General features: G+C 38.8%; 1 protein-coding gene across 1 annotated transcript; it reads left to right on the top strand.

The window, feature by feature from the left end:
• The first annotated feature begins 4,561 nt into the window (after positions 1 to 4,561).
• On the top strand, positions 4,562 to 8,692 carry sox19b (SRY-box transcription factor 19b). Its single transcript, XM_062444747.1, has 2 exons — positions 4,562 to 5,226; positions 8,431 to 8,692. The coding sequence occupies exons 1-2, from the start codon at positions 4,562 to 4,564 to the stop codon at positions 8,690 to 8,692; spliced, it is 927 nt and encodes a 308-aa protein (XP_062300731.1).
• The last annotated feature ends 4,550 nt before the right edge of the window (positions 8,693 to 13,242 follow it).

Genomic DNA, 13,242 nt, shown 5'->3' with positions numbered 1-13,242 from the left:
TGCCCACACAATGGTTTTGAGGGAAAAGGGACTCACATACCTAAAAGGTAGAGTTTTAAAAAGTGGAATCAGCCAGGAAACATAGTAGTAAGACATACGTGGGGTGATTTCTCACCATTGGTCCAGTGTAGACAGATCATTCTGTCCTTAGTGGTTCCTGGTTGGTCAGGAAGCAATGCAAAGGTGAAGATTTAATGGAAATGTATAAACTTGCATCTTGTTGGCCTCAAGATTTTTTCAAACTTGTAATCTTACACCCCAAACAACACTGATTCAAGTGACATCACTTAAGGCAATTTATCAGATTTCCCTTTGCTCCCTCTGTTTTAGCGCCTGAATTTTTTCATATGCAGCAGTAGTCCAACACCAGGAAATACACTGATGTGGAAAGTATTTGAGGTTTCCTCTTTAGAGTTAAGGAAAGATTGTGGTTATGGATAATAAAAACATGAAAAATCAACTGCTGGTCTATGGCGGGATGCGAACTCCTGAATGAAACTCTGGATGCTACATGCTCATCTACCATTTGCATTTGTTGTATGTAATGTGAGTTTAGTGTGTAATTAGTTAATAATTTAGCACTGAATCTTCTTTTGTCTAGAATTGACAGATCAGGAATGTATTCTGACCACGCTCTAATTCTACATACAGTCATGAAGGTAAATAGCTTGTGAGAGCTTGTAGACTTGATCAGATAAATTGTAGAACAAAAATTTGAGTGAGCCTCGTTCTTTTCTCTCAAATGCCAACTCATGATGAATAATCTGTGTTTATATAAATATACAACTTATAAACTGAAAGCCATATATACATATTTTTTCACATTGCCTTGGATGAAAAAGCTTAATATGTATTTAACATTATATTTCACTACAACACTGTTTGTAGTCCAGCTAAAATCATTAGTTGCTCCATTTGCCAGTCTGGAAGTCCACAACTTTGGTGTCATTCTGGACTCCTCTCTGTCATTCCAGTCACATACAAGCACCATCCCCAAGCACCACCTTTTTACCACCTCAGGAACATCTCCAGACCCCAGTTATCACTCAGTCTGTGTGGCAGAGACCCTTATCCATGCCTTCATTACCTCCCATCTGGACTATTGCAAGGGAGTCCTGGCCAGGGTTTTCACCCACACTAATAGTGTTTTCCATTTATACTTTCAACTGTAATGTGCGTTGAAGACCTTGAAGGTCAGAAGAATGTCACCAGCCCCGACCTCAAAATCCTTGAGTACAGGCATGATGATAAGCGAAACAAGGAGCCCCTGCCAGCCAATTGGACATAACTTGACTGCCCCCTAACCTGCTCCTCAGCTCTTCTCTCACACTTCCACAATTGTGAGTTTTGCAACATATTTATTGCAGGAAGTGTTGCAAAAGTCAAAGCGTAGATTTGTCTCTTTGTGACATGACAGGGCTCATTAATGAAATTGCAGTGACTGATTCAAGAGCTTGTAATCACGGTGTCACTGATTTTACTTTACCATGCAGCACTAATGTTTCCAAATGGTCAACTGTCAACAATGTATTATATTGTAAATACAATAAATGTTACAATGCACTAAGTGCACACATCATAGCCTCTTTTGCAGGTAGATAGCTTTACATAGTCGATAATACAAACAACGTTATGAGCAGTGGTGAAAGTAGTATATGGATTGTTTACGTAGAAGTTCCTATACGCTGGAGCATCATTTCCACTGGGCACAGGGGGGGCATGTCACCCCCACTTTTCAAAATCCTGTGTGTCAGTCGACCCCTTGTTTTGTGCCTCCCCCACTTCCAAGTGTCTCTGCACAGCTAGCCATTTTCTGTGTGTTTCTGTGTAGAGATGAGCTACACAGTAGAGCTCAATGGCTACGAACTACTGGTTCCGTCAGTGACACTGACCATTCAGCATAGTTAGTTCAGCCTGACAATTCAGATTTGTTTGTACATGTGAAGATATCATTAAGTCACATGACCTATACTTGTGTCAGACTGAAGTCATGAATCTGATGACTAAACTTGACAATCATAAATTAATAAATGTATGGATAAATAACTACATAGGCAGAATGTCTTGGACTTTTTGTGACATCACTTGGACTTTGTCCCAGGGCCAGTTACTTGAAAATTGTAATCAATTAATAATTATACATTAATTCATTACAAAGTAATTACATTACTGTACTCATTACTTAGCAGTACAAGTGATACATAACATTGCTCGTTATTTTACTTTTGTTACTTAGCTGTAAGCTCTGTTTAAACAAAAGGAGACATTTGTGATTAAACAAGCAGGCAGGATACAGTTTGGAGGAAATGACTGACTATCCAACAGCTAGCATTAGCGTATAGCCTCAGTGACTTCACACAGTACTCCAGAAGTCCCGACCTCAGCTGCACGGGGGAACTATGAGCTCATGTCAGGGGACAAAAGATCACCACAATGAAATATTCACTACTTAAGCACACTATGGGATGAAATGATTTGAACAGGTGTTGCATTATTAGTTAATCTTGAAACTCATGTCATTTAGATTGGCCCTGTGTCTAAACCTAGTTTTAAAATCTTTGTTGCTTACTACATGCATATTCCAAAATATAGTCATGTTTAATTAAATGACCACAAACTACCAAGCAGCAAACCTGGGGCAGGACAGTATTCCAGAATAGGAATACTGGGTGGCAATTTGTAGCCTGCGGTGCACATATTACTTAATGGGTACTTAAACATGAGAGCATCAATATGCAAAACAGAAAAGAAGAAACGAGAGGTTAACAGAGACCAAAAACAGTTTTGCCCTAGATCCCTCATTGGACTTAATCTGGTCCTATAAATAAATTTGTAAGTTTTTGTGGTACTTTACATTACATTAGATACAGGAAGTTTGATGTACCTTTGAGTCAGACTAACTATTAATGAGTGGTGGCCTCTGCTGCCGCCACTAGTGACAATTACAATTAGTGACGAATCTATTACTCCAACTGGACCGGATCACACTTAATTGTTCACTGGTACCTGAGGTAACATGCAGATCAATTTATTTTCTTCTTATTTCTAATGCCCACTTCGATAGGGTGAATGTTTTACACTATTGTATTTGGAATACAACTCTTATTGTTTATGAAAAATAATGTCATTTTTTGTATTTCAAATAGAGTCACTATTTAAAATACAGGAAAAGTGATAGTGATAGGAAAAGATGGAAAAGATCTTAATGCTAAATAGATAATTGCTGTACTTTGTAAAAGCCTACAAAATAAATCTCTGCCTGTAGTTTTGCAGTGTATCAAAGTCACATTCTATGGACAAATTTATATTATAAAATACTATGAAAATGTGCAACCTTTATTTTGACAGTACAAAAGGGAGTGCATTAAATCATTGATTATAATTAAAGTTTGTAGCAGTTACCTCTGTGTGTGTGTTAGTGTGTGTTTGTTACGCACACTTGTCATAGACCAGTGGTTCTCAACCTTTTTTCAGAGATGTACCTCCTGTGAAATATTTTCTCAGCCAAGTACCCCCTAACCAGCGCAAAGCATTTTTGGTTGAAAAAAAGACGTAAAACACTGTGTCATCAGTGTCTGATTTATCAAACTTTATAACTGTGCCACATATTGCATTCTCTTGAACTACTTGGAAGTAAAAAGATATAAAAATAACTAAAGACCTGTTAAAAAAGAAATAATTAACTTAGATTTGTGCACTTAAAAATAATTGTCAACTCAAAGTGCCATCTTATAGGATTATAATAAATATCTGTCTTTAAACTGAACTCGTGAACTCAATTGTTGATAAATTTCATTTTAAAGGATTTTTTGAATTTATGCTATTTTTAAAATATATATATATATAATTGTTGTTTTTTTTAAAAAATCTCATGTACCCCCTGGAGTGCCTTCAAGTACCCCCAGGGGTACTAGTATCCTCATTTGAGAACCACTGTCATAGACAACACTGATAAAACCCTGTTTAAATGGGAACAATCTGTTAAGTAGCCTATAGTTGATTAGAAGTGATTATTAAGATGCCTCCCCTCTCTCCACCTCCGACATCACCAAGTATCTCGGGCACCATCGGAGCCTTTTGAGTTGCAAATGTACGCGCACTGGCTGAAACTTTACGCTCTCCCATTGGTTCCCACCCGTTCGACTGCACGAGAATAGGGGAAGTTTTGGAGTTATCAGGCTGCTGAGTTCAGAAGCTGAGCTGGCTGTCTGACAACAAGTGGTTTTCCGCTGAGAATTATAACCTAGCACTGAAAGGAAGCAGTTGCTGCGTTTTTCTTCATTGAATTTTGCAAATTCTCTGTTAGTTTCAGCATTTAAGTAATGACTGCCAGATTAAAATTTAAACATTGAAAAAAAGGCTCAAGCCGGTCGTTCGCTTTGGTCTATTTTCTTTCCCGGGTGTGTCGGTAGTAATTAGTTAATTTGGATCAGCCGGTGCTCCCGATTAAACCTGTGGAGAAACCTGGCCACAAGTCGCCAGGTGCACGGCGACAAAGGGCGGCTGCTTGCTTCGTCGTTTAAACTGTTTTGTAACTCAACTTAACTCTACCAGATCCAACATGTACAGCATGATGGAACACGAACTGAAGCCGACCGGCCAGCCCCCGTCTCATCAGACCTCCCAAGGAATGTCACCGATCACCGGCAACATGACCGGGAACTTGGGCACCAACGGCAACTCACACCCGAGCTCTAAAACGGCATTAGCACCTGGAGGCGACCCCATGGATAAAGTCAAGCGGCCCATGAACGCTTTCATGGTCTGGTCCAGGGGACAGAGGCGCAAGATGGCTCAAGAGAACCCCAAAATGCACAACTCTGAGATCAGCAAGCGGCTGGGAGCAGAGTGGAAACTCCTGACCGACGCTGAGAAAAGGCCATTTATCGACGAGGCCAAGCGGCTCCGGGCCGTCCACATGAAGGAGTACCCTGATTACAAGTACAAGCCACGCCGCAAGACAAAGCCACTGCTGAAGAAGGACACTCAGGTGGGTAAGTACCCGTTGTCAGCCGGAAACTTGCTGGCGGCTGCAGCTGCGCAAGGCCAAAGTGGAAGTCCGAGGATGGAGAGCTACGGCTGGGGCCCCACCGGGGGGTACGCCGGTATGCAGGGCGAGGCGCTCGGCTACACACAGCAGCTTCACCGATATGACCTGTCAGCTCTCCAGTACCCACCTGCAATGACGGCGGCACAGACGTACATGAACGGAGGCAACTCGTACAGGTGAGCTGCGGCTGAATGGGAACCACAGAGCAGTAAATTAAAGTACCTTTTTTTTTTAAAAAGAAGATTTGACTATTTCCGTAACCATCTTAAACAAACAAAGACAGTTTAGTCCTAATGCCCTCGCACTGATTGTTCACCTTGTCCACAGTTTTCCAGCAAGTACCAAAACGCATCAGAGTGTGGCTTGCTACTTAAACATTCAGGCATATAGAAAGAGGATAATATTGATTAATCGCAATTTTTGTGACCTCACTGTCCGCCAAGCAAACCCTTTCAAAACTGTCCCACAGGGATCAAATCTGTCCCACAGGGATCAAAACTAACATTTGAGTAAATGTTGGATTTTATTTAGCCCATTTTATTAAAAAAAAAAAAAAATCCTCGAAGGCCAATTTTGTACCTTGCACATTAAATAATGGGAAATCTCCCCAAAGCATGCTCAATAAACTGATGCCTCCAAATAAGGTCTCAAGCACGCGCTGTCGGGCAGTTATTGGTTTCCTAGTGCGTTTAGACAGAAGAAACAATCTTGGTAAAATTGACTAATTCTAGATTCACTGAGCAAAAGGCAAACTGTGGTAATCACGTGTCTTGAAAATGGCTTTCTTTAAATAAAAACCAAACAACAAACAACTGAAACGGTTAAAGTAATGGGCAAAAAACAAAGTAATAAGTAATGTCATAGTTGGAAATATACTGTTGCTGAAACCACTTAAGTGTGGTTGTAAGAGAGCACTTTAAAAATGAGACTTTAACTGGGAAAAATGTTGAGAGAAATGACATTCAGTGCTATCAAGCCACTGAGAAACTCTGGACATGATGAGACAACAGGCTTCAGTCTGTTGTCTACTTGGTATGAGTGTAGTGTTCTGCTGTGGGCTGGGTCCTGTCTGGAATGTTGATCAGGATGACTTGATGGCAGGCAAGACTGCTGTGTGTGTGTGGTCCTCTACCCACAATCCCCTGTTCCTGCTAAACCTAAACTTGTGTCTGGATACATTTCTGGGTCTTTGCCTCCTGCTGCTGGTATCTTTTAACAAATGTTCTAGTGTGAATGATGCTGAAATTGATTCCAATATTTGACAATTTTGAAGGTCCTCTGAAAGATGGTAGACTTAGTTGCAGTGTGTTTCTTGCTGTTTTTCTTTCACAAATAAAAATAATTTACACTTCCCTGTAAGTTTTAGATGCCAAAAGCTTTGAGTGATGTTGGAGGCCAATCCTGTTGATGCTTATCCTGTCCCTCTGAAGCATAGTGACAGGGAAGTTTGTAGTAGGGACAAGAAGTCTTGTTAAACTGATACTATTCTTTATGGGCTCTAAGATTGAGAAATGGCGAAGATACTGACTCACTCGGAGCAAACACGATACATTAAGTATGAAAGTATTTTAAACATTTTCTTTCATCATCTAAGCTGTTCTAATCTATAAAACTGGACCCAGTTAGGCTGGTATAAGATGGCCCATGATGTAAAATAAGTCACTACTGATTCATCACCTGAATGTGTTCTTTTGCACAGAGGCCATTTGAACTGAGTGGGATGACTTCCCATGACCTCTGGGTGCCTTGTACACTCTCTTCCATTATTTGGGATAAAGTCCTACTGTCACGTTGAACTTGTTGCTGTAGTTGTTAGATGATGGATATTTTTTGCTTGTCTGTATTTAGTTCCACATGCAGGTTTTTGTGGATTCAGCATGAACATCCACAAATATGTTAAGCTCTGTTACACTGAGTTTGCTTCAAATTGAATTATCCATAAATTCCTTTTGGCGTCCTATTCAGTCAGAATTGTAATTGCAGCAGAGCAGCTCAAAATTCTGTCATCCTGAATAGAAACACTTGTATTGATTTTTTTTTCTTTCTTAACATGTCATTGCAAAAGGTGTCAGTTTCTTTAATGAACTTGTACCTGAAGTTTAAATGAGAATAATATGCTGTTTTTTTTTGGGCTCAGGCTGATAAACAGCAGAGGTGTTTCTCATGACTGAAGCCTACTGAGTTTATAGGTAGGGTTGTAAACAAGGCCAGTGTTGATCTGTAGGCCAAACATACATGGTTACTCTCCCTGGTCCTGGATCTGTCTCAACATGCAGGTGCTCATTATGAATAATTTTCTGTAGTTTGAAGACTGCTCTACTCTGACTCATTGCCTTATAAAAGTCCAAGCAACAGAGCAAAATATCGTATTACAAGAAACATTTGCACTAGCTATGTTGCTTAAATATTTCAACATTAGCAAATGTGCTTAAATGTAAGGTCATTAAAAAGTACAAGCCCTCATGGGTACATGTAGTGGTTAAGTTAATTATGCTGTGTAAACACCACTGTTTGTTTCCTGATGCTGCTAATGTGTAGATGAACCATATTCCAGCACCAAAAAGCTTTGATTTGTCATATTCATCATTTTAAAAATCCCCTAAATTTGAGAAAGCAGGCTTTGACTGTTTCAAATGGTTTTGGATAGGCCTACCCTTGTGTTCACTTCCACATTTTGATGCATTATTTATGCCTCAAGTTCTTTGACCTAGAAATACTAGTCACAACTCAAATGAAATTTAAAACTACAAAGCTAGTGTCAATGTTTTATTTTGGTAAAAGTATGTGTTGTGCAATAAGCGAGTCATTTACAATTGAAGCTACTCCTGGTTTTGTCCTCAACTGAATTTGTGCCATAAACACTGGGTACCATTTCTCAATACTGAACAGTATTGGACAGTGATCATTAGTTTTAAAGCTGCTGAACACTGATTCTATTCTTGAACATATATTTTTAAAATAAGTTAAATAAAAGTTAAGAGGACATACAAAATATAAGTTGTTAAAAGTGAGTTTTGCTTTCATTACGTAGCAAACTTTTTGCACTTTTTACAATTGGAGACATTGAAATTGTGTAGTTTGTCCAAACAAATCCCATCACATAATGCACATTCTTTTATCTTTACTGCATTAACATGACAAAGTAACCTGATTGTCACTGCCTTTTTTTTTCCTTCAGTAACCTGATTTATTAAAAGGCACGTGAAAGTTTGATGTTTTACTTGATCTGTGTAAAGCACTAAAAGAACCCTTGTTAACATGGCTACATTTCTGAGTAATTAGAACAAGTGCTAGATAGTCTGATTTCTCCTAGTAACCAGATGCATTTATATTTTAAACTCTCAGATGAGGCATCTAACTTATGTCTTTTCCATCCACAGCCCAATGTCATACAGCAGCAGTCCCCAGCAGCCGAGCCCTGTAACCATGTCCATGGTGAAAGCAGAACCCATGTCCCACTCGCCTCCGACGGGGACACCAAACCACCATAGGGGTCCTCTGCAGGGTGACCTCAGGGACATGATCAGCATGTACATCCCAGGACCAGGAGGGGATGCCGGTGACCCCACAGCAGCACAGAGGGGCTATAGCAGTGTCCAGCAGCACTACCTTACCGGAACCGTCCCACTCACACACATTTAGGACTGAACTGGGAATCATGGGGATGGGGGTGAAGGGAGTGAAGTGACTGTCCTCAACTGAATTTGTGCCATGAACACTGGGTACCATATTCTCAATACTGAACAGTATTGGACAGTGATCATTAGTTTTAAAGCTGCTGAACACTGATTCTATTCATAAAATGCTCATGCACAGCTGACTGGCTCAAGTTGAAGTCCAGTGTGGTGAACTTTTCTGGCAAAAACACACGACGTGAAAAAACATATGTACCTGCATTCAGGGTTCTCAGTTCCACATGTGCCTGCAATTAAAGATATGAGATCATTACTATTTTATAATTGAAGAAAACTTTTTTTTTCTACCTCTTTGGTGCCGCATCAGTTCAGATCCATGCCTTTTTTATATATATATTTTTTAGAGCTTATCCATAATAAATTTAAGTCGAGGACTCCTTAATTTGTGACACTGGCGATCGTTACAGTTGTACCATACCCAGTCAGTGCCTGTGGACTGGTTCTGTTATTGGATTTAGTCTTCCACTGTTTGACCATACAGCCAGTCCCTGCCATCTGCAACCACAGCACATAGTCAAATGAAATGCCAACCTGGTCGATTTGATCAGAATCTTTCAGCCAGTGATATACAAATCACCTGAGTTGAAGTGCTCTGGTTGTGTAATTATTGTTGCTGACCTGATATGTGAGTGGGACTGGAGAACAGCTGGGTGCTGGTGGGGGAAATGGGAAGCAAATGCACAACTTGAATAACAGGTGTTTCTTTGTTGTTGTTTTTCAAATGAACTCCTTGTGCCTTGGCTTTGGTTTATTACTCTTATGTTTTTATATTTTTAACCGATGAAAATGTTGGATGACATGGAAAACACCTGTTGGACAATCAGCACTGCATTCATTGGAAGTGAACATAAAACACTGGCGTTTATGATCCATGGTGTTTAGAATGTAGAACCAGCCTGGTTCCTTCGTTCTCTATAAAGTGTACGAAATGCTGAACAACAGCTCTAGTGAAAGTCTTTCCAGTCACCAGAACTCTCGATTTACAATGATGAGTCTCAAAAGATGTGTGACACTGTTTTAACTGCCTGTATGTTTTTTTTGCTATTAGTTTTAGGTTAAACTTTTTTTGATGTAAATGTTCAGTAATGGTGTTCTGGCATTGCCCTGAGTTGCTCTGTGTATTCATTGTCACTTTGCTCTAGGCAATAGGCGTTGTAATGTTTATAGGCTGATCTTTTAAGTGAGTGAAATTTGATATCTAAGGCTGTATTTCAGTTGAGTAGTTTTACTCCAAATAGCACATTAAGACTTGTAAATTATATCAAAGTACACTGAACTGACAAAAAGCCTTCCTGGCTTTTTTTTGTGTTTTTAAGTGTTTTTACCACCAGTAAAGAGAATATATCAAATTAAATTTCAGATTATCTCTAACAAACCTTCCATCTTGTTTCTAAACTCTTATTTCAGATAATTTTGCCTGTGCATAATTAAATCATTTTATAAAAGAATAAACTACACTGCTTTTAATCGTAGTTTTCTCAAACTGACAGTACTGTCATTGTCTATTTTTTCTGACTGGTTACTAGTGCTGCTATGGACCTAAAGGGAACTTTCTTGTGTATATTTTCAACCACGAATGGTGTATGTGTAGATTAAAATTCTTCAGTTAGATGCTTTCATTACTAACTACCGTAAACACCCACTAGGAACAGATGCCTGACTTATTTTTGAAAAGGGGGGGGGGGGGGGGGGGGGGAGCAGGTATATTTAAGTAATATGTGAATGTTTACATTGGTACCCGTGTATTTTAAAAATTAACTGTTGGATATGTATCCATTTTTAGAATGAATTCTTTTGTAAATGCTGCCAGATACTAGAATTACTGTATGTAGCATTCATGTAAATAATGTATACATTTTTAGGCTCTTATACTAAGAGCCTTGATTTCATTTTGATTAAAAAAATTGTTATGGGATTCATGACAATATTAATAAAAAGTACAAATCCTTTTTTCATTAGTGTTTAATTTTGTCTGTGTGGTTTTAGTTCAGTCAGTATACATGATGGAATAGTATTGACAACAAAACGCAATTTAAAGTATCAAAAGTAAAAGTACTCATTATGCAAAATGGCTCTGGAAGGTTTATTACATAGCCTATATTGGAATATTATTACTAATTCATTGATGTGTACATGTAAACAGAATTTTAAGGTCCAAGCAGAGCCAATTTAAACCATTTATAACCTATTTTTATCAAGTTTGTTTTCTATACAAATGCAAATTCTGAAAACATGTTTTTTAAAAAATTAAGTCCTCTGAAAATTGACTAATGATTATAGCTGTGAAACAAATCTAGTGGAGACTACTAATTCAGTATTAATTCATTATAATCACAAAATTGCTCAAAACTGTTTAAATAAGGGGTTAAGTTAAGTTACACCAATGTATACCTAATGTTAGAACATTACTAAACATGTATCATGTTTTATATTTACTAGAAAATCATGTAGGCCACATAAGCTTCCATTAAACCTTTGCTGGTGCATTTTATAGTTTATTTTATCCGATTGTTCTTGGTAGTTAATGATTTCTGTTCACATCTGTGGGATATGAAAGCTTAAAATTCGCTTAAATCCTGTAATTAAACTCACACTGAATACCAAGTATGCATTAATTTGTGACATAGTTGTATTAGTCCTGCAAAGTTAATGTAAAGTAGACTCCCATCCAGACAGCAGTAATCACATTTAAGTAAAAACCATTGTGTGCTTTACATTCATTGTGATGATTTCAACATTTCTAACACGTTTTTAAGGTTTCCTAACTTATTTTCATATCCTATGAAAATGAATATGGTGGCCAGAGAAATACACTTAAAATGTGAAACAGCACTGGAAATGATGTGACATACAACAGAGTTCCTAGGAAGATAAAACATTTGAATGGTCCTCTGTGGCTCTATAAATACAGTCTAAATGTTTTCATATTACATTAACATGTGCTTTTTGATATTATTGCTGATATATATTGTGTTCTACGTTTATCATTTTGAAATAGTTCCATCCTCTCACAGACGACCCAAATGAATTGCGGTCTAATACATTTTTCTCCTCTAAATTGAAAAATCTACTTAGCAATTTGAATGTCACCAAATGATTTTTGGCTCATTTGCTGTTGATTCAAACATGACCTCATCCATCGACATCATTACAGAAGATAAGAATGGCATACCAGCAATCAAAACCGACTTTTTTTCACAGCATCTTCAAAGGCGGATCCATCAGCAAGCCTGAGGCCGCTCAGAACAAAACTCCGGACAAAAGTGAATATTAGCGGGAGAACGTGGGTGTCTTGGCGGGGTGGGGAAGATGTGATGGGTGAGGGTGAATGGTGCCTAGAATGATTTAAAGCTTGATTATTTACTTTCTTATCTGTACCCTCTTTTAAAATTCACTTTCCCCGTCCCCCTACCTCCCTTTCACTGCCACCCTCCTCCCCCACGTCTCTCAGCAGAGAAAGCGGGTGGATGGCCCGTTCGTAATTGGCCGTTTCAGAGGTGCATTGTCCGCGGCTTTTCAGGCCGCAGGTGCATATAGTAAAGCCGGAGTCTCCGCTCCTCCCCCGGGTGTCTTTGTTTCCTCTCGCCGTCTCCCCCACTCCCCCGCTGTGCAGAAAATTAGGGCTGCTTTCTGGGGCTTCGTCCTCAAGCTTAACCCTTTCACCGGTCGCCGCCTTTCTCATGGAAATGCGACAGAACCCCGCACCGGCTAATCGGTCAGTGAGGGGAGGGGAGGGGAGGGAAAGGAAAGGAGGGGAAGAAAGACGAGGGAACAAGGATGCAGAGGAAAACGAGTAACAAATGCATGGGGGTCGGCAAAAAACCAATAGTTTCTCAGACAGCGCATATCCGAATAAGCTACATTTCACAGGTGGTGGTAGCCTACAGCCTTACCCATAGAAGAATTTAGTTTAGTTGTTAGAAAAGCCCTGTGGGTTGCAATGGTTAGGCTAATTGTGTTCAGGGAGGTTTCCAGTGATGTAAATTATAATAAAATAATAGCCTAGTGAAACTATTCCTATTCCTTATTTAGCTATTTGCTGCATGGGGACCTGTTAAAGGAACCTCCTAAACCCAAACCAAGGACTCCATGACCCCATTAAACACATTCTAAACCCCTGGAAGATCTCTACAACCCATGGTTCAATTTCAGGGACTACTTTGAGCTCTCTCAGATTAAACATTGAGAATTAATTTCAATTTTATTTTAAAGAACACACCTGCATTTTGCTTTTAAATAAGAATTTTCATCATCTCTAACAATCTAAAATTACTTTTTGATATATAAAAACAAATCTGTAAAAACAAAACAAAAAAACAAATGAGTGAAGAGCAGTAAGCATGGTTCACTTAATTACTGATGCAATTCAAACATCATTATATACTAAGCATACAGATATGGGTAATATGTATAACTTTATCAATGATTAAAAGTTATAAATGTACCTTTGAATCTCTTTAGGTGAGCAGTGTATTTAAATACATGTTTATTTTGGCA

Source organism: Scomber scombrus, chromosome 23 (genome assembly GCF_963691925.1).
Source record: "Scomber scombrus chromosome 23, fScoSco1.1, whole genome shotgun sequence".
Lineage (NCBI taxonomy): Eukaryota > Metazoa > Chordata > Actinopteri > Scombriformes > Scombridae > Scomber > Scomber scombrus.
Note: the sequence above shows the minus strand (reverse complement) of the source record. Positions and strands in the feature narration are given on the sequence as shown.